Source organism: Centrocercus urophasianus, unplaced genomic scaffold (assembly GCF_019232065.1).
Source record: "Centrocercus urophasianus isolate 14NV4802_14NV808 unplaced genomic scaffold, USGS_Curo_1.0 seq_25, whole genome shotgun sequence".
In the NCBI taxonomy this organism is placed as follows: domain Eukaryota; kingdom Metazoa; phylum Chordata; class Aves; order Galliformes; family Phasianidae; genus Centrocercus; species Centrocercus urophasianus.
Genome location: NW_024884811.1, coordinates 13776385 through 13799064, shown reverse-complemented (window position 1 = coordinate 13799064; position 22680 = coordinate 13776385). Strand labels below are relative to the sequence as shown.

The following is a 22680-nucleotide window of genomic DNA, read 5'->3' as shown; positions in this document are numbered from 1 at the left end:
TCGGAAATTTCTCCCATACACTATATATCCCAATAATTACATGCTGTAATTGCCTAATCAGTTCTATGACTAGCATAACAGAGATAATTGCAACAGAACAACATTTATTTTCTGGATTTCTCTGAGACTCATCCCACTACGTAAATACATTTTTTTCTGGGTAAACTACTATTGACTCCCCTCTCCTGTACACAGTTTTTCTATACCCTTAAAAACAGCATCCATTCAGGGTGCTCCCCACAAAAGCTTTAAATGACAATGGAAAAGAAATCTTCGGAGATCGCATCCACCAAACTCTTTGGCCTGAAGGCAATGTTAGGCATCTTTTACTTTGTAAAGCACCACAAGGGTCAGAATTGTCACTGACCTGCTTTTCTGGAGTGTGGCAGAGGTCTCTATGCTGCTCTATCTGAAACCAACACTGTTTCATAGAGCTGAAAATCACCCTTTGTTACACAGAGACTTAATCTGCAAAACCTCTGTGAACAGAAATTCAGTCTGCATCTTAGATTGTTCCACAGAAGTAGAAGTAGCCAAACTTTAAGAAAATTACTAGACTGAGGGAATATCACAGAGAGTAAATAGAGGAAATATGGAAACCAAAGCTAGGTAAAAATGCATGCTAATCCTGGATTAAGGTATTCTGGAACACTTTGATCAATGCAATCTCATGTCTTGCATACAAATTAGCTATTAAAGAAATCACCTGCAAACTGCGGAACATTAGAACATATCTAGTGTATGTCCAAGACATTTCTTTTCATGGGCTCAGCATTATAGCCTTGCCTACACATTCAACCTATTCAATGGCCTACCACCCACTACTACATATTAGATCAAGTCATATAACTTAGTTGTTATGGGATTATTTTTGTATTAGCATGAAGGCGCTAAAACAGGTATTTTGTTTATTCCTTTGTGTGAAGAACAAGAATATATTCTGTTATTAACAAGAGATTATCAAAGAACTGCTTAGCAGTTATACACAACTAAACAAAAGTAATCTCTCAAATCAAAACAGTTGAACTGCTATAAAATCCATGTATGGGTCAAGTCTAATTTTTTAACTATCCCATGGAAAAGTAGTATTTCTCATTTTAGAATGGAGAAGTGCAGCACATTTTTCCAGTGCAAGGTTACCAGTACAGTCCAAAGGCTAGTAATAGAGCTAGACATTGCAGGAATTTCATATCTGGTTCCCTGAAAATTATTATATGCCTTCTACACATGCACTGAAAGCCTTGTCCACACAGTATTAGAATGCCCTTCTACACCATGATCAGATGATTAGGGGTCTGGAATACCTCCCCTACAAGTACAGGATAAGAGAGCTGGGGCTTTTCAGCCTGGAGAAGAGAAGGCTTCAGGGGGACCTTATAGCAGCCTTGCAGTACCTGAACAGGGCCCACCGGAAAGCCAGGGAGGGACTTTTTTTATAAGAGACAGGATATGGGGAAATGGTTTTAAACAGGAAGAAGGTAGATTTAGACTAGATATTATAAAGAAATTCTTTATTGTGAGGGTGGTGAGACACTGGAACAGGTCACCCAGTGAGGCTGTGGATGCTCCCTCCCTGGAAGCATTCAAGGCCAGGCTGGATGGGGCTCTGAGCAACCTGGTCTAGAGGGAGGTGTCCCTGCCTATAGCAGGGGTTGGAACAAGACGATCTTAAAGGTCCCTTCCAACCCAAACCTTTCCATGATTCTATGACCATATCCCAACACTGCCTATTGCATATATGAAAGGCATATTTCTTCATGCATATACTGTTTACACATTTTTAGTCACTTAATCTGTTCCTGTTCTGACATAAAACATACATCAGGAATTATTTTCACTGAAGGGCTTTAGGTGTTCCTATTTAGATGAATGACAGAAATCATCCTATCTGGAAATGACACTATCTTAGTAAGTATATATTTCCCATCAATTCACGCTCTGTATAAGGAAGACCTATTGTGCTAATAAGGGGTGAGATCTAGTGCAGTCATAACTACGTTACTGATTTGTAGAAATGGTTGTCCATAATTAAGAACAGAAAATAAGATCTGAATCAAATAGCAGAACCTGACTTATACTTTGATTGTCTCATGGTATGCCTTCTAGTTATCATGAGTTTGGGTTCCAAACTCTGTAGCTGATTCTCTGATCAGCAAGTGGTGCAAAGTTATTGTTTTTGCTTTTAATCAACTGTATTACCTTCTGAAGAAATCTCCCAGATGCCCACAACATTTTTGTCCCCTGCATCTCTGTGTAACACTGGAAGAACAAACCTCACTCCAGAAACAGTCTTCATTTGCCTTTGAATGGAGGTTGGAAGAAGGATTCTAACTGCATTAAGAGTGGGTTCAGATGGAACAGCTGTACAGCTAATCAATTGTCTGCAGGGGGACAGAGACATTTTATCTTCCTCCTGCAAACTATCCCCATTTTAGCTTGTACAGTTTAAACAGAAGGGTTAGAGGTGGACTCTGGGAGGTGTCTTAATGACAGCAGACACAGAGGAAACAGCAGATACATTCAGGGCTAAGGACCCAAATGTTTCCATTGATACAAAAAGTTTTGTCAAAGACTTATTCAAAAGTTCAGGAAAAGAGAAGTCCACATTACTGATGTCTTTCTTTAGCTGCATGCATTTGCTATACGCCGCTCCACAAGAAAACCCACACCTTTAGAAGAGAAAGAACATAGTGCTGTAGTTACAGAATGATAGGGTGATCTGTAAGTTCAGTGACATCAGCAAAAGCAGAGGCAATTTTAAGATTGCATGGTCATTTTGTGAATCTCTGTAAAAAATGTACTATTTGGCAGTGAGACTACAAGGCATTTTTTTCTGACAATGTTCACTAACTTCTTAGTATAACATTATTTGAAATCTTGGGAATATACGCACAATTCCATTAAAATTGGTAATGCTATGGAAGAAAAATTCCACTTAGGCTGATAATCACAGCCTGAGCTTAACTATCTGGAAACTACCTACAAAGCCCTTAAATCAAATAAAAAAAGAAAAGAAAGAAAGAAAGAAAAAATTAAAACTGCAAAACAGTCATCGATTCCTCTTCACTGAGCTTCCATTTCGAAACAAGCCTTCTAGCAAGTCATGCCCAGATTCTGCTGCAGGTTTAAATCTGCCTCATTGGTATCAGTTTTGGTGAAACCTAGCAAGGAGAGAAAAAAAAACAGAACAGTTGGCATACAGATACAGCAGTACAACTCATAGTTCACTTTCACCTCTAATTACATGCTACTGAAGAATGAAGACTTAAACCCATATACTTGAGGTATTTCAGGGATCAACACTTGCACCACTAAACCTTCTGATGTATAAGTATGGGACATTCGTGGTACTAGTATCTAGCCTTTAAACTTTATTTATTTTGAGTTGGCTTCTGATTTAAGAATGCAAGTAAATTAAATCTGGACAGATGAACCTGCTTGACCCTGATAACTGTGTGGCCTTCTTGTAGGGCTTCCAAGAAGGTATAGCTCAGGTCAGGTGAAGCAGTTACTCAATTACAGTGTACAAGATGGTATGAACATATAAAAAAAATAGCTAATATATTGGCCAATAAGTGGTTATAGTCTGTGTACAGTGCTTGCCATGAACAGCAATCTGACAGATAGCTTGAGGCATAATTGCTTCAACTATCATTTCCTAATCCACTTGTGATAACGTACCAATACACTGAACAATGCAGGGGCAAATAGGTGATACCCAGTATATGACTGAATTATCAGAGAAGTGTAAAGCACACCAAGGAATCCTATAATAATAATTACACCTTTTTACTCAGTAGCCAAGTTCATTGTGGTTTTCATCCTGACACACCTAGAGAGAAGATGCTGTCTATCAATGATAGGTCTGCTCAGAAGGAGTTAAACAAGTTGTGGAATGTGCATATTATCAGACAATATACAATCAAATGTATATGTTTACTAATTTTAATTTTTTTGCTTTAAAGTTGCCTTCTTCCATTCATTGGTTCAGAAAGTGGGAACTAGGAGAGTGATCTCCCTCCTACTGTAAGCAAATCTTCCTACTCCTACTGTAATCAGGTTCATGACAACCTGAGGAACCTGAATGTGCTTAAGTCTATGGGTCCTGATGAGATACACCTGAAAGTCCTGAAAGAATTGGCTGCTGTGGTCGCCAAGCCAATCTCAATGACACCTGAAAAGTCACAGTGGTCAAGTGAAGTCCCTGGTGAGTGGAAAAAAGGCCACTCGATATGCATTTTTAAAAGAGTAGAAAGGATGACTCAGAACTACAGACCTTTCAGCCTCAACTCAGTGCATGGAGGATCATGGAGCAGATCTTCATGAAAGCTATGCTACGGTACTTGAAAAAGAGGACGGTGATACGGGATAACCACCATGTCTTCACCAAGGGCAGGTCCTAACTGATCAACCTTGCCACTTTTAATATGGGCACAACTGCATCAGTGGACAAGGGAAGAGACACTGATGTTATCTATCTGGACTTTAGTAAGGCCTCTGACACTCCAAACTTCTCACTTCCCTCCAAACTGCAAAGAAATGGATTTGACGGGTGGACTGTACGACGGACAAGGAACTGGTTATGAGATCATTCCCAGAGAGTGGTGGGTGATGTCTCAATATCCCAGTGAGATCAGTGACAAGGTGGTGTCCCTCAGCAGTCACTGCTGGCACCAGTGCTCTTTAAGATCTTCATCAGTGACACTGACAGTGGGGTGAAGTGCATCCCCGCCAAGCTTGCAGATGACACCAAGCTGTACAGTGCAGCAGACGCACCCAAGGGATGGGATGCCATACAGAGAGATCTAGATATGCTGAGCAGTGGGCCCAAGTGAACCTGCACAAATCCAAGTGCAGGGTCTTGTGTCCAGTTATGAGCTCTCCAGTTAAAAGAAGGACAGGGATTTTCTAGGAATCCAGTCACAAGGCCACAAGGTTACAAGGATGATTAAGGGCCTGAAGCATCTCCTGTGCAAGAAAAGGCTGAGTAACTTGGGTATGTTCTGGCTGTTGAAGAGAAAACTCAGTGGGGATGTGCTGTCACCACTGCTTAAACATACTCCCACAATTTCACTGTGCTCACATCCACTTTTTGGTCTCCAAGAAATGTTCAACAAGTGTTGATGAATGTCAGGGGGTGCCATTTTTCCAAGCACAACATTTTGCACCAGGGTCATGGCAACCCCTGCTATCAGTACAAGCTGGGGGACACCAGGATGGAGCACAGCCCTGATGAAAAGACTTGGTAGATGGTGGTGGTAGATGGCAGGCTGGACATGAGCCAGCTCTGTGGCCTCGCAGCCCAGAAAGCCAGCCATATCCTGGGCTGCATCAAATACTTGTGGTCAGCAGGTTGAGGGAGGTGATTCTATCCCTCTACTCTGCCCTGGTGAGACCTCACCTGGAGTACTGCATCCTGATGTGGAGTCCTCAGCACAGGAGGAATGTGAAGCGGTTGGAGTGCATCCATAGGAAGGCCACAAAAAATAGGAAGGTCCAAGGAAAGTAACACTTTTGCTATGAGAACAGGCTGAAAGAGCTAGGGCTGTTCAGCCTGTAGAAGGAAAGGCTCCAGGGAAACCCGATAGCAGCTTTTCAGTATCTAAAGGAACAATGTAAGAAGGAGACAGACTCTTTCACAGGGTCTGTGATGACAGAACAAGGGGAAATGGTTTCAAACTGAAAGAGGGGAGATTTAGATTGGTTCCATGAAAAAGTCTTCTACAGGGAGGGTGACGAGGCATTGGAACAAGTTGCCCAGTAATGTGGTTGATGCCTGTCCCTAGAGATATCCAAAGGCCAGGCTGGCCCAGGCTCCAAGCAATCCTACCTTGCAGTAGATCTCCCTATTCATTGCTGGGGAGTTGGACTAGATGTCTTTTAAGGGTCCCTTCCAACTCAAACAATTCTGATTGTACAATTCTAATGCTGTAATTCTATGCATCTGCAAAATCCATTTGTTGTATTGTAAGGTCTCCAGCCAATGAAAAATAAATAAAACACAGTAAGCTTAAATAGAGAGGATGAAGAAAGAAGGTGTAAGTGGAAGCAACACAGAGCAGACTTTGGACTTCATTGTTAGACATGACTGCAGGCCTGCACTACATCTTGAGGAAAACCTCTCCACAGACAATCCAAGCCTCATTAAATACATCCTGTTTCCAGCCTTATTTATATAGGTTCCCCAGGATGAGATCTGAATCAATTCATGTGATCTTGCTTGTTCAGGATGACAGACAGTTCCACAGGTAGTGGGCTTCCAGTTGGTTAGTTTGTCCCACTGAAACACAATATACTGTGCTCCTGTCTCCTTAACCAAACTTTTTCACTTAACGGTACTGAACAATTCAACTTACTAAAGAATGATATACAGAGGCCTTTTTCACGCATAGGAAGGCTGTATTTCCAGTACGAATTCAATTTCTAAGTTATCCTTCCTCCAGCCACGAAATGTCATCACTTTCATTCCTATGAGAATAGCCATCAAGAAAAGCTTAGTTCATGAATGTGTTTACTATATCAAATGCTAATGAAATATTTTCAGTGGATGGAAACCGTTTATTGATTTTACAAAGTTCTCTGTGAACTAGGATAATAAACAGATGTAGAAGTTACAAGTGTAGAGGAGCTGGAAAAATTTCCAGAGCGCATAAACATTCCCAGACAGTTCCAGAAATGTTTCAACATTTCCAACTCAAAGCAGGTACGTGCCTCACTTAATTTTGGCCTCACCTACGAATAGTGGCATTGAGGAAAACACCCTTGCTAGAGGATGAAGACAGCACCATTAAAACTTGAATACTGCAATGGCAAAAGACAATTATTGGAGCAGGTTATTGCTTTTCTCCCGTCATAGGGTTGGTACCGTCAAAACCTCTAGTGTTTTACATTTCAATGAGCATACCACATTAATATCACTGTCTGCACATTTGATGCTAACAGCTGTCATTTTTGCGCACCACTATTCACCTCTGAAAAGGTCTGATCCCCAGGAGAGTGAAGTGCCACAGTGTCTGCTGAACATAACAGAGGTAATGAAAGACCATACACCACTGGGAACTGGATGCAAATAGAATTGTTTGCTTTAAATAAATCCGGTTAAATAAGCAAAAAAAAAAAAAAAAAAAAAAAAAAGCAAAAAAAAATCCCAACCAACCAACAAACCAAAAAAAACAAAACGGTAACACAAGAAAGGAAAACAAGTCTCAAATGCAGAAAGCCCTCTGAGCATGCTGCTTTAAATTGCAGCAGAATCATCATCCAATCAGCACAGATTTTGATAAAGGTTGAACATGCTTAACAATGGCTATTTCACAGCGCAAAGATGCATGTTTATTACTTTCTTATAGTACATCCTAAGCAGCACACTTTTAGTATTATTTCACTTGCTGGAATTACAGCTCATCTTGGATGTTTCAACATGCTTTGCTGATGTTTAACAGGCAGGTGAATGGGCAACAGTATACTTTGTGGTCTGGTTTGCCTCAGACTTCTAAGAGGATGACTGTAGCTGAGGACTCATGGCCTCAGGTACTCCCAATGCTCCCAACAACTCAAGCTTGTTGACTCCAGAATTCCGACACACAACATGTCCATGGTTATTTCGTTATGTTTATCTTCACCAAGCAAGTCTTTCAAGGCCTGATCCTGAATAGTGCTGAGTCCTAATAACTTCCAGTGTTATTATCAGGAGTAAAAAAGCAAGTTATTACCTTTTAAGAACTTTCTGTAAAGCTGAGCACTCATTATTACAAAAATCTAAATAAAAATAAAATCTACAAATTATGCTTTCTCAGTCTCTGCTTTCATGGTCTCACCAAAGGTATAAACAAGTACAAGCCAAATATATTTACCTGTTAAGGCAGCCTATTTCCTAAGGAGCAACAACTCTCATTTAAATATACAAGATAAGCCAATGTGTTGCCTTCATAGCACAGTAGAATTCAGGGTGAATTTTTTATTTTACAACAGTCTACAATCAAGACCCTTGATTCTAAATCCTTTCCTTTTTTTAAAATGGAAACATACAGCAAAATGTGTCTCAAAAAGCCATAAGGACTACAAAGCTCTCCAAAAAGAAGTAGTTGCATAGGGAGATGTAGTTACATATGAAGGTATAGTCATTCCTTAGTCAATCCCATAGTTAAATCTATGCTTATTTTAGTCTAGATAACTCTGCATCCACAGAGAAAAGCTGTCAGGAAAGGGTCAGCTCCTTATTTTTTACCCATTAGTTCTGTTTCAAACTAGCAAAACGAACCAAGCAAAAAATCTCTGCATTTACTGCTGTAATATAGTATCAATGAAGTTTCTGTCGCCAGTACAAATGAGAACAAGATGTCTCATTCAGGGAACATAAATAATCAAAGCACAACTGTTACTCTTGCAAGGGAGCCTGAGGCAAAGTCTTGAAATGTGGAAAAAAGACTAAGGATACTATTTTCGAAACAACTGTCTGCCACAGTGCTCAAATCGCTGTTCTCTCAACTTCAAAATTAAGCTAGGGATCTGCACCTGTTCACTGTATTAAAATCAAGTCCTCAATCTAGCATCATGCAAGGGTGACCTAGTCTTGCAGCCACCAATGCCAATACAATAGCAGTTTTGGTGAAGATTTCAATGACAGAAGGACAGGGTCATTGTGACCTGGAAACATCCTTTAGGAGGGAAAGGAACAAAAAAAAAAAACGTGGGAGAAAGGAAGAGCTAGTGCTTTTCCAAACCACTGCATTAGCTAACAAATCATTCTGGTTCACTCTGTGTGTTTGCAGAGCTACAGAAATTTCAGGCATTTTTAAGGAACTATCATAGCCCAATAGGTAATGCTGACCCACACACATATTCTGGCAGAGGTCAGCACAGTACGTGCTTTGCAAGCATTTATGGAAGCTGCTTGCTTTCAGATAAATACAGAAAAGCGTACAAACCAAGGAGCATCTACACTTTTCATGCCCATAACTGTCCTTTAGTGCAGCTTATGATTTCATCATGACCAAGGCAGCTGCACAAAGCAGATTGCAGTGGAGTTTGTCTTCATGAAATAGGAAACAGGTGGCTGTGAAGTGACCCCTCTAGAGCCTGGTGAGACAGATTCCAGAACAAAGACAGCACTACCCTGTTCACCAATTGCTAACTTCAGGCCATCCTTAAAATTCAAATTTTATACCATTTCTTTGTAATATTTACAGGGAAATGCTAATGGCTCAGTGAGGTGGTGCTAATTCTTTCTTAATAGTCCTAATAGTCTTGCCATGTGCTACTGCAAAGCTTTTCTCTGCTAGCCCATTGTTTTGAGCTATTCATTTCTTTCCCTGAATACTCCGGATCCTTCTGCTTCAATTGCCTCCAGCACAGGCTGGAAATTACTTCCGGTAATACCAACTCCCATATACATACATACATACATACATACATACATACATACATACATAGATCCTCTGAATCAAAAAGAAACCAACTCCTTCCAAAAAACAGGTTCAAGACTGTGAAAATCCTTCTTTGTTTTTTTTGTTTTTTTTGTTTTTTTGGCTCAAAGCTTGCTTCCTGAGGTATTTCTTTTTGTAAGACTGTGATTGATTAGTTGAGGAGCCAAGTGATGGGTGCTAACCGTGTGACAATCGACATCATTTCGGGAATATTTGAAAGCCCCCTCCTCCAGAGCTGCTTGCCTCTGGAAGAGAGTGCTCAGGAGTGTTTACGGGAGGAAGATCTGGCCTGTGACTAAACAGCTCCAGCTAGGTATGGGAAAACTGGGGAATGATAACATCGTGTTCTGTGAAAAACAGGATGCAGATGGGCATCCCTGCTCCCACTTATCTGCTTGCAAGGCCTGGAAGATGGGAACAAAGGAGTTTCTGCTGAGATCCCAGAGCCAGAAGCTGCCACTCCGAGGAGAGCTGACTCGACCACTTTGGATTTGAGCTGTCACTCCAAAGACAGCTGACTCGACCACTTTGAAAGCATTGAAAAGGGGCCATCATTGCCATAGTCCTCTCCTAGTCGTCATCAACAGAACAATGCCCAATGACCCACCACTACTGAAGATCAAAGACTGAACTACGAACCACACTGCATCCATGGTGGTGACTATCTCTTGCTTCCTATAAAGACTCCTCGCTTCTTCTTTCCTATCTCCCTCCTTCCCTTCCCCATTACCCTAATTCATAATAGTGTCCGTCCTCCCTTTCCCCATTTCCCTAATTAAGATTTGTAATAAACGGGTTGGACCAACATTTGAACTGTTGTTTCTTAATCTCACACCGGGTATATAGATGTTAAAAGAACCTCCTCTCCCTCCTATAAATTGGAGTGAGACGAAGACATGTAAGAGCTGGTGTCTCCTTACAACAAAGTCATTCTCCACGGTTTCATTCTATGCATATGGTTGCTAAACACAGCACCTTTCAAATTCAACCTAAAGTTAATCCTCAAATTAAATACATCAGCAATCTTGTAAAAATGTGCTCTAGGTCTGGAAACTGCAAAGAGGAAGATTTCTATCCTTCATTATCAAGTATTCCCAATTACCTTCACAAGACAAGTGTATACTGTCAAATTCACAATCCTCACAAAAAAAAAAAAAAAAGCTGACCTCTCCGCCAGCTTTACAATACAGAAGAAAAAGCTTTATCGTATGAATGCATGAGGCCATGAAGAAACTACGTTTGTTATTGACCACACATATGGAATCAGTTATGTTCCACTGTACTTTCTACTAGTAAGTCAGTTTTGTGTTAACATTAAATGATATTTAAGAAAGAATGTAAAGGTAAAAAATCAGTGGCTTTATGGATTAACGACAAGGCAATGTAAAAGGAACAACTGTATTTGTTTGTAAAATGACTTACTGTGAAGTCACAGCCAGTGCTTTTCTTGATATCATCCACTGACAGTCCTTCCCAGATTTCCACAAGGGTGAGTCCCTTTTTCTTGTCCACATCAAACACAGCCTGTCAGGTTCAAATAGCACCAAATTAATTTTTATTATTAAAAAACTGAAGATCCAAGTAGTAATATCGTACAAATCAATTTGCTAAAAAGAATTTCTTCAGTAAAAAATGATACCATTATCAACTGGTTTCACATTTCAGACTGACCAGTAGAGATTTATTCATACCTGAAAGAATCTGAAGTGTAAGATGTGTTGATTTTGTGGGAAAAAATGGGCAACTGCTCTTCACTACATGAAATAAGAACAGTGTCTCCTGCTCTGATGTGGTGAGAAATGCAAGATGCAAGGGAAATGGCTGAGACATTCTTTGCTACAAGACAATGTCCGCTAAGAGGTAATGAAAGAAAACAGGGAAAGCCATCCTCTTTCTCATTCTTTTGTTTTGCTTTTAGGACTATAGGGAGGTAAAGGGTGGCTGATCAATTTATCAAATGATCAGCACCTCCAACAGCTATTAAACATTATAAATTTTAGTATTTTTGAAGCTAGCTAAGAAAGAGAAATTTTCTTGTTCTATTTTTAAAATGAATCCTCAGGTGATGTAGCTGAAGGAGCCTCTTCCCTGATGCCTTCCTAAGACAAGCTTTCCACTTTGAAGTCTCTCAAGCACGGAAGAACATCTGTAGAACAACACACACTATAATGGTGCCCAGAGAATACACAGGTTGCAAGCTAGCTGCCACAAAAACCACCAAGTCTACATTCATTTTCCTAAAATAAAATAAAATTTTAAAAAGCCAACAGCAAAAGTCCAGTGAAAATTGAACTTGGAAGGAAAATGGTACCAGAGAGCAGTGTTCCTCAGGGTCATTACTAGGAATGGATTTATTTAATACCATTGCTAGTGGAATGGACAGTAGGATGGAGTGCACCCTTAGCAAGTTTTCAGATGACATCAAGATAAGTAGTGTGGTTGACATGCTGCAGGAAAGAAATGCCACCCAGAGGAACTTGACAAGCATGCAGGGTGGGGCATATGAACCTAATGAGATTCAACAAGGCCAAGTGCAAGGTCCTGCACCTGCGCTGGGGCAAACTCAAATATGAATACTGGCAGGGTGATGAGTGGATAGACAGCTGCCCTACAGAGATGGACTTCACTGCTTCTGGTAGATGAAAAACAACATGAGCCTGAAGTACACACCTGCTGCCCAGAAAACCAGTTGCATGTTGGGGTTATCAAAAGAGGTGTGACCAGCAAGGCAAGGGAGATGATTGTCACCCTCTGCTCTGGCTTATGAGAACCCACCCACAGTACTGAATTTAGGTCTGGGCCCCCCAGCACATGAAAGACATGGGGTGATTGGAGCGAGTCCATTGGAGGTCCATGAGGGTGATCAGCAGGTGGGAGCACCAAACCTATGAACCTTATAGCAGCCTTCCATTACACCAAAGGGCTATCACAAAGTGGAGTGATAGCACAAGGTTTAGTGTCATTAAACTAACAAAAAGGTAGATTTAGATTAGATGTTAGGACAAAATTCTCAGCTATGAGTACTGTTGAAGCACTGGAACAGCTTGCCTACAGGAGCTGTGGATGTGCCTTCCCTGGAAGTGTACAAGGAAAAGTTGGATGGGGCTTTCTGCAGCTTATTCCAATGGAAGGTATCCCTGTCCATGGCAAGAGGGTTGGAACTAGGTGGTCTTTAAGGTCCCTTCTAATCCAAAGGATTTCATGAATACTATGGGACTGAAATTGTACTTCTGAGTCTTAAAAGAAAAGCTGAATTTATGGAAAACAGACACTAGGAAGCTAGCGACGAAACAGTCTATAATACAATCTAAATAGTGTTGTACATTTGTGTCATCCTTCATTAAACAGCGAGACCTGATGAGCACTGAGGCTCGGAAATTTTCTGCACATTTTTATTTGTCAGTCCTTGTTCAATGCCAGTTTTCTACAGAAAAACATCCACATTTTGATTTCTTCTCCCTTTGTTTGTAGAGGAAAACTTTAAATGACAGTAGCAATACACCACTGAGAGAAAACAAATTCTGCATCAGCACTTTTGAAGCATTCTACTTAGTGTGACAGATGGCTCACAGAGGGATTACTCAAAGCCTTTAAAAATGTACACATTGATAATAAAAGGAACACGATTACAGCAAAAATTCTAAGTCACGTACGCTGCTGAAAAGATCCACTAATGCACTTTGAACACTGGCAATATCAAACAGACTTGCACTGGACAGTAAATCGCTTCACAAATGCAATCAAGTGAAAGCAAAAGATAGCAACAGCACAGATCATGTGTCTAAGTTTGTAATATATACCAAGAAAGATGCCAGTTACCTGACATGAACTTTTGAGGAAAACGTGCATTTCATGATTTGCATCTTATGAGGCAAGTTTTCAGGTATACTTTGGAAAAAATAACCAAACATGTTCCTTGCATATTTCTCATGGATTGCATCTCTGTTCTGATGGCCAATGTGATAACCATCCAGCATGATGTCAACAGTGAAAGATTTAAAAGGAAAATATGAGCCAACTTGTCTCTGGAATTGAACTCAAAAAAAGTCTTTGTCCTTCACAAGCAACAGATACTGAATATATTCTTTATTTTTACCACACTTTTTACTGCTTTCACTTAGTGTCACTGAGAGGAGAAAAGAATTGTAAAGAATTCAAGAAAAGAACTTTACCTTCTCTGTAATGATGCGATTTACACATTGCTTCCCAGTAAGTGGTAAACTGCATTTTTCCAAGATTTTATGGACGTTGCCCTGCATTTAACAGTATACAAACAAAGGTTAATTTTAAAAAACAGTGCAACTTTCTCTGAATTCAAGTATGTACATTAAAAAGGAAAACCACAGCTGCAAGCATTCAGTGTTATTGAAACATTCACTGCACTCAGAACGTTATCTGAACTCACTTTCATGGCAGATTACAATGCTGACAACTTGGAACAGTTCTAACTGAAGCCCTGACTATAATGAGATGTCTAATAAGATTCTCAGTGTACCACTCAGCGGCTCTTGAGTTTAGAAGTTCAATAATTTCCTCTTCTACTGCAGTGTGAGGATAAGTCACACATGGGACCTTATTGATGACATGTAAAGGTTAGAGAATGACACTGTGAACATAACATTACTCTGCCTCATTTATTATAAGCGATATGTGCAGGACCAGCCATACTCATAGGCATTTTGAACCCCTATGGCTCACGTGCATACTCACACTTTGAAAATACTAAGGCCAGTTTCTTTACCCACATTCCATTTCCTTCTCCTCTGTCACTCTAGAAAAGCACAAAAGCAGACTAGGAGATGAGCAAGATATGCTCATCTTCAAGTACTATAAGAGAAGCTACACTGCCTTTACTTTTGTCAGTACCAATCAGCCTATAAATACAGTACAAAGTAATGCGTATAAAGAGATCAGGACTTGCTTTAAGATGCTTCCCTTCCTAGATATCAAAAGGTAGCTACTTTAGATAGTGGGTAAAATACTGCCTACTGAAAAGGCATAGCTACTGACACAAAGCTGGATGCATAAGGCTTAGGTGCTTAGGTCTGAGGGTTTTTTTGTTTGTTTTTCCTCTATCAATTTTCAGTTATGCCTTTCAAAACTCTTGGAGTATTGCATGTCTCATTTAACCATGTGAATGCAATACTTTTAAAAATGCAATAATCAATTTGCCTTAAGGCTTAATATGTTAAATATTTATGTTATATATGATAATAATAATATATATTATTTATATATTACATATTAAATATATCTTAGTTTTATTCCTGAGTAAAAACAAAATGGACTTGCAGAGATGACAGCTTGAGTGGCTTCCATGACCCTTAAAAGTGATACATTCCAGCTTCTTAACATTTGAGATGAACATTATTGTAGCATGAAAAGTGGCTTTCAGAACTCATCCATCAGGGCATTATCAGTATGGGAATCCAAGTGGAATTGCAAGAATTTTTACTATCTGAATTTATACAGTATTTGTTCAGATAAAGGAAGAAAAGTTTGTTGTGTAGATCTCCACAACCTCAGGCTGTTTCATTCTGCTTTAAATACGTAGGTTGCTGGGAAAGTAATGCCTCCTGTTTATTTCCACGGTAACTACAACAGACATGAAGAATAGCTACAAAACACACTTCTTCATCACAGTCGCCATCATTAGCTATGCATTTTCGCTGGATAATGAACAAGAACTTGCATGCCACTCTTCTAAAAATCAGTATGGCCATACAGAACACAGCTTCTTTCACGTCACTGCTGAAACACATCACCCACTGCCTCACTGTGCTCCCATCCACTGTTTAGTCTCCAGAAACATTCAGCAAGTGTTGATGAATGCAGGTGGTGCCATTTTTTCTGCATGGAGGAATTCACTGCCACACCTTTGCTTCATACACACTTCCATGTCAGATGCCATTCTGTTAGACTGCCCCTCTGCTGCCATCTGTCACGCAGCAACAAAATGGAATGGGATAATGGTGGGAAGGTTTGATCTCTACTGCCATCACCCCGCTCTGACGTTGTGTGCCAACATAATAAAATAGGAGGCATTAATTTTGGAGCAGTCCTCAAAAATTCTGCTGCATTTTTAATGGACACTTTTATGGACAAAAAATACCATAGTTTTGTACAACATATCAAAACAAAAACTAATCACAATGATGGAAAATCAGTGCCCCGTGTTTCAGTCATGACTAAAGCACACGCTTAAAAATAGTTTCCATTATACTGTTTTAGTTGTGTAGTCAAGTCATTATGCCACCTGAAAGTCATTACCCCATCTGAAAGTGACCAGCACTTTATGCTATTTTGCAAAGTACATCGATAACAGTGTGGATGTAAGGACTTCTTTATCTTCTAGGCAGTATTTACCAGACTGGGCGCAGGTGCACAGTGACTGTTCAAAGATTAAATAACAACACTATATTCTGGTCTTTACAGTTAACCAAAAATCAATTTCACAAAAAATACACCAAGAGCTATCATAGTAAATTAAACTGAATCCATCATCCAAGTGTCTTGCAGTGGCCTAAACAGATAGAGGAAAAATTGAGCCACCCTTCATCAGCTATTCCCTCCTGGTTCATGACACACTGTGATGGTTAGGCTTTCTAGGCTAGCGACTGCTTCTGGGCAACGCTATTTAATTGTCACTGGCAAACTCATAAAATAGTTTAATCCCTTTCATATGGGTGTAATGCTTTGAGCTCCTATAGCATTCTGCTAAAGATCCACAATTTCATTAGCTGACTCTGAAAAATACTTCTTGTTTCAAACCTGCTGGTTGCTAGTTTCTATAGTTTCAGTTGTCTACCCCCCATTTTTTTTCTTTTTCCAATAAGGCAGTGACTAGCCATACTGCATCTGTACCTTCACTATCCCTCATATTTCTACTCTGTCTCACTGATATTTCTTACTCTGAATTTTTCTACATGTCATTTAAGTCCTGTCATTTTTCTTCTGTATCTTTCAGCTTTCATGAAATGTAAATATTTAAGTTATCAAAAATTAAAATACTTGGGAGCAAAGGATGTTCATTATTATTCTTAATATATTGCATATCAGAATAAATTATTTGGGTGGTTCCTTGAGTGTGAAGAGAGATACCAGTTTCACCCTCATAATTTAGTGTTAATTGTATTTTGTCTGCACTGGATTCAGCCTATTGCTAAGTTTGAAAATTGCAACATGCATACTCAGGATATATTCTGAGCAATGTTTAACAAGCTGTCACTATTATATATAAAACAAACAAACAAACAAACACCAAGAAGTACAAAAAGAGAAAAAACAACACTTGAAAAGGATTAAAAGATCCATTACAAGATGACAGATCAAACAAAACTAACTACTACAACTATTTATTATTGCATATATCCTGTGGCTTTCCACTGTATTTCAGTCCATCAGACCTTGACTCACATTTATTTAATGGAGGCTTTAATGTCTAATGATAAATTTCTTGTTATTTATTTGGAGAGTAATACAACAACAATGTCCCTAATCAAAGAAGCCTGCAGATAAAACAGATTCCAACAATACGGGCATACATTTCTTTTGCTCAGTAGCCCACCTGACTCTTGGGAAGAGGAAAGAGGGCTCATCTAATGCTTAGGTATGGTTGAAATTACAATTTGTGAGAAAATCTTCATGCTAAAGAAAAAAAAAAAAAATCAGCTCTGTAAAAGTCACCCCAAATAAAGGCTTCTGACTTTCAGAACTGGCATTATAGGTCATACAATTGCTTGGGCATCACTCTTCCACATTTTCTCACTAACACCTACTTAAAAACAAACAAAGAAACAAACAAACAAAAAACCATCTAAAACATGTAACAGAAGCTATAGATGGTTTTGCTTTTATTTTTCACATTCAACTTCTCTACTTTACCTTCTTCATTTTTGGGCAAAGAAGCAGCAGCCCCAAAAGGGTGCAGTTGTATAGTTAGGATGAAAGAGCCCTTAATTGTAAAATAAGAATAAATAAAAAACCCCATATACTTGGATTCACTGTGCAGTATATTCCTACAAAAGTAAATATGTAAGTTATGGAAGCCAGTAAAGCCTGAAACAGGCTTTCTAGAAGTACATACCAGGAACCTCATGTATATAAAAATCCAAGTTATACAGATGTATGTCAAAAAAAGAAAAAAAAAAAAAAAAGAAAGAAAAAAGCTATAAAAGCTATGCCTGGCCTACTTATCTGAAATATGTGCATAAGTGAAGGGATACTCAGACACCCAGTTGTTGTGGGGCTGTGATAGGGATGCAAGTCAGACAAATTTGCTTTGCTCTTTTGATTATTTATTTACACATATGCTTACAAGAACCACTGGGTCAGTCCCAGTTCTGTTACTTACAGTGCACTACTAGAAATCACAGCTTCTATAAAAACCAAATCAGAAAACAACAACAAAACCCCAACTTGTTGAAAAATATAGAAAGTTAAGATTCATTCCTTAAATCACATTTAAAAGAACTCCACAACTATTAATATAGTTATCTTTCATATTTACTGCCAGGCAAATTCCTTGTGCTTACCCCTACATATACCGGCAGATATATATTAATCTTGAACATACCTCTTGACTTGCACTGATTTACAGGAGGCTTTGGTGTCTACACCAACAAATTATGAATAACAGAAACAAAAAAAATGAAATAGAAAGTCATTTTTAAGCATTTGTTATAGTTCCTTGGGACTAAAGATGCTGTCCTTCAAACAGCTTTCCTCATAGCTAAGACTGCACAATTTTTTAAATTTTCAAAGCTTTCTATGATCCTCTGTGGAACACTGTCTATATCTACAAACCTATCTCTACAACGAGGTCTCTAGATTAACCTCTACCACGTAACAATAAAACAAGTAAGGCAGCCTGCATAGTATCATGCCAAAAAGATCTGTTTTATCAAGCTGTCAGTACCAATTTGACTGATAGCTTCAAAGGTAAATATTTTCCCAGTACAACAAATATTGAGCCATTGGGAACCTCATTTCCCAAATTATTCTGACGTGAAGAGTAAAATTTTCAGGGTAGCATCTACCGTAGCTCTGCCAATTGTAACTCTCATTAAGTTTGCACAAGCAACAAAAAAAGTATGCAGCTTTTAAATATCAAATTAATATTTAATTTTTTCCATGATAAACAATTAACTTTCATGAGGCCAAGAAGTACAATTGCAACTAGTAATAAATCTGTAAAATCCTTACAAAGTGACAGAATTAATGTAAAATGTTTGTTTTGTTTTTCTAGCACGAGTGAGTCACATAGAAGACACAGCCTTACCTTGGCTGAGTGCTCCATGGTGACAACCACTTTTGTCTGGGCACTAGATACCAGGTCCATGGCACCTCCCATTCCCTTCACCATTTTACCCTGAAATCGAAATTTTAATAGAAATGTAACATTTGTACTAAAAAGGAAAATAAAAAGACACAGCAAAAGCAATACACAGGTTGCAATGGCAGGACAAGATAATCAGCTTTCTTCTGAGCAGTAAACACTTATCTCACCACACTGGATTAAAAAGCTACTGTTTTTCTCATTTTGGGGTCTACATGTGATGCAAACAGAAGAATAATAAGTGAAATAAGGGCTCACTGTCACCTGCAATGTCACAGTGTAACTTACATCTGAGTAGTGCCAGTGACTTCATGGGAGCCCTGACACTCAGAAACAGTGAATCCTGTTATAGGGGGGTCTATCACTTAAAATGAAGCATTCATTCTCACAATTATAGAAATGTCATTATTGCCTCAAAAGAAAATCTTTGCATTTGAACACAGCAACAAGGACATCTTAGCACTCTTTACCTTGAAGTTTAGAAGGACATTGCTTGTAACACTATATCATCACAAACCACTCCTTTTATTCCATTGCAGATGTATTTGGATGTCATTTCAGATCATGGACAAATAAATGAGTTTGGAGCATTATTCACTCCAGTTAGTCCCTCAGATCAAGCAATGCATTTTGCCTCTGAGACTCATTCTTCTTTTAAGGAGTGTCAAAACTGCACCTGTTGTAATAGCAGCTGTATTATGGTGTGCAGATATGCCTAATTCTGCTTTTTATATTGCTATGGCATTCAGTCCCTGCCTGCTTCCACCATCTTAAACTGAACACATATGATCTTGGAAGGTAAGCAGTTCAGGCTTGGAAAACTTCTGATGTGCAACATTTGTAAGTACAATATTCTGTTAGTACAAGGAGAGCAGTTATTTTTAGACTGCAAACGCCAGACACCCCAAGAAAACAGAAGGCAATGACCTCACATCACTCCTGAGTCACTTGGGAGAGGACCTGGTATGACAGTGAAGGTTAGAAGAAGCATGAGGAAAGGAATTTTGGAGATCAAAATAAACTATTTTTGTCCCAAACGCTTTGTATTTCCTCTGTTTTCACACTTGCTATCTTTCATTAAAATAAATTGTGGACAGAAATATGGTTATGCTGTTTTAAATACGAAATCTAAAAGTATATGATTCAACAACATGGAACTTCCTACTGTAAAGTTTTTCTCTTGTGCTTCCACTTATTAGGCAGGCTGTTCAGTACCTTACTAGCTATGGCTCATGATACAGAGCATATGGAAGAGATTTGTCTCATTAAGCTGTCAAGACAGCAATTTAATGAAAGCCTCTTCATCAAACCAAAGGCAATATATATTAAAAAAAAAATTGTTTTCCACAGTGAAGAATAAATCACGTCTTCCAGTATCTATAAACAACCCCTTCAAAATTTCTTGTATCAGAGTAATATTAATCACATTAATTAACATTACTACTAAATACTCTTTTGCAAATACATAACAGCAATGAGAGGATTTCTCTGTACTTAACTTCCCGGCACTGCTCTTATAATTCTCCAACCTACTCTGAAATACAGAGCTCTCACAGAAACTGCAGTGACCTCTTGTCAGCCTGCCAAAGACTCACTGACGAGTAACTGAAGATGACACATTATCTCCGTAGTAACTCAAGAATGTGTTTGCACTCAGGATTATGCTATCAGTACACTCACCCTGGCAATGTCATTAGCTGGTTGTACTAGGCCTCTTAGTTCTAATACCTAAAGGGCTACAGCAGCTAGGAAACATCTGAAGAAATAAAAGCAGATGAAAGTACATTTTTTCTCATCTGACATCTTCACATCTGAACACCATTTGGGTGGTCAAAATACAACATTAAAGAGTCTAAGTAAGCCATTTTGTTTAATAATGATTCCTAAACAGCAGCCTTTCTGTAGGTCTGATGGGAGTACCAGTGATAACCTACAGCACTCGAACAGAAGTCTGTGAGTACTCTAAGGTACTAAGTACCTCAGAGGATGAGATAGTCAAGATACAACATATTTTTAAGAGAATGAAGTTTTTCCCAAAATGATACAGTAAGTCATAAAGATACTGTATAGCAAGACGGTTACTATGCATATGGGTATTTCAAAAAGAGTAAAGAGAGGTGCCTGATAAAAAAGAGGAAGCCTTTTCAAACACTATCAGAGTCTTGAATCCATCCTCTTGTTCTGCATGCTTCCTATTTCTCCTGAAGGCCAGATCTTCTCTTCCATAGCTGGTATTTATGGCTACTCTCAACATCATAGGATAAAATGCATCTCAACTGGTCTGGCTAAGTTAAAAGAACATAATCTTTTGAAACAAACAGCACATAAACTGAGCAGCAAAGCAGACACTAACGATGCATTCAAGAAACAGTGATATACACAGCACAACAAAAGAGATAATCAGAATCACATGCAATTAACCAGAAGTATCATACATGACATTTTCCATACTACCACTGATCTTAGCATTATAAAAGATGTCAATCAGAAGGTAACATCAAAAAATATGCATAAATCCACTCTAACTGAATAGAAACCACAATCCTTTGTCCACTGCTGATAGCCATGTGCTGTGTTTAAAAGAAAAGTAGGCTTATAGTTGATTCCAAAATGAAAGCTACACCTGCTATTTCACTTTCGACTTCTGCAAAAAAGATTGGATGAAGACAATCAAGAAAGATGGATAAAGTTGAAGAATGTTGAAATGTTTTGAAATATACTTGGTTTGTCCTTTTTCCTCCTCTGATTTTTATGACTTTGTGTTGCAATTACAGAATTAATGTAACTTTATTATCAGCTATGACTGCTGGATTAGATTCTACTGAGTACAACTGAATAAACATTAGTAAGAAACACCAGGAAACTATTAAGAGTTTTGAATCAGCAGAGTGAGCAATGGAACACAACCATTCAATAGTGACTGAATGCAACTATTTGAGTCCAGCACTGTTATGCACATATACACAACATGCTGAAGTTCTTTGTTTGTTTGCTTGTTTTTTTAAAGGATGTTTAAAATAATGTCTTAGTTCCGTGGCTTAGCCATGCAGAGAATTACCTGATTTTCAAGAATGTTGACCAGGTATTTCCTGTCATATATAACAGAAATTAAAACAAAAAATTCAGTAAAACCTTAGAGAAGATGGAATACAAGTTCTCAAGTGACCAATAACTCTTGGCAAAATTTATTAATACATTTTCATTAAAATGTAATATGCACAAATAAGTGCACTAACTATGGCTTGGATTGAAAGGGACCTCAAGGATCATCAACTTCCAATCCCCTGTCACAGGTAGGGCTGCCAACCACTAAGTAAAGCACTAGATCAGATTGCCCAGGGCTCCATCCACTCTGGCCTTAAACTACTCCAACACCTCACCACTCTCTGAGCAAAAATCTTTCTTCACATCTAATCTAAATAACCCCTCCTTTCATTTAAAACCATTCTCTCTCCCTATCACTATCTACCCACATAAAAAGCTGATTTTCGTCATGTTTATATACTCCCTTTAAATTCCAGAAGACTGCAACAAGTTCTTCCCCCAGCCTTTTCTTTTCCAGGCTGAACAAGCCCAGTTCCTTCAGCTCCAGCACTCGGATTACCTTCAAGGCCCTCTTCTGGACCCACACCAAAAGCTCCAGGTCTTTCACGTGTTGGGGGATCTAGACGTAGATACAGTACTCTGCCTGGGGCTCGTGAGGTTAGAGTAGAGTGAGACAATCACATTCCTTATTCTGTTGGCCAGCCCTCTTCTGATGCAGAACACCATTGGCCTTCCAGGCTGCAAGCTCACACTGCTGGCTCATGTAAAGTTTTTCACCAACCAGATCCCCACAAGTCCTTCTCAACTGGTCTCAAGGAGTTCTTTTCCTAGTTTGTATATAAATCTGGGATTACCTCAACCCAAGCGCAAAAC

General features: G+C 38.9%; 1 protein-coding gene across 1 annotated transcript in view; it reads right to left on the bottom strand.

Annotated features, from left to right (window-relative positions):
• Positions 1 to 1638: 1638 nt before the first annotated feature.
• Positions 1639 to 22680, bottom strand: part of OXCT1 (3-oxoacid CoA-transferase 1) — an 86197-nt gene continuing 65155 nt past the window's right edge. The window contains exons 14-17 of the mRNA XM_042825698.1: positions 18706 to 18795; positions 13598 to 13678; positions 10848 to 10949; positions 1639 to 3161 (exon numbers count right to left, since the gene is read on the bottom strand). Coding sequence (XP_042681632.1) covers positions 3126 to 3161; positions 10848 to 10949; positions 13598 to 13678; positions 18706 to 18795 — 309 coding nt within the window. The 3' untranslated portion in view covers positions 1639 to 3125. The remainder of the gene's footprint in view (positions 3162 to 10847; positions 10950 to 13597; positions 13679 to 18705; positions 18796 to 22680) is intronic.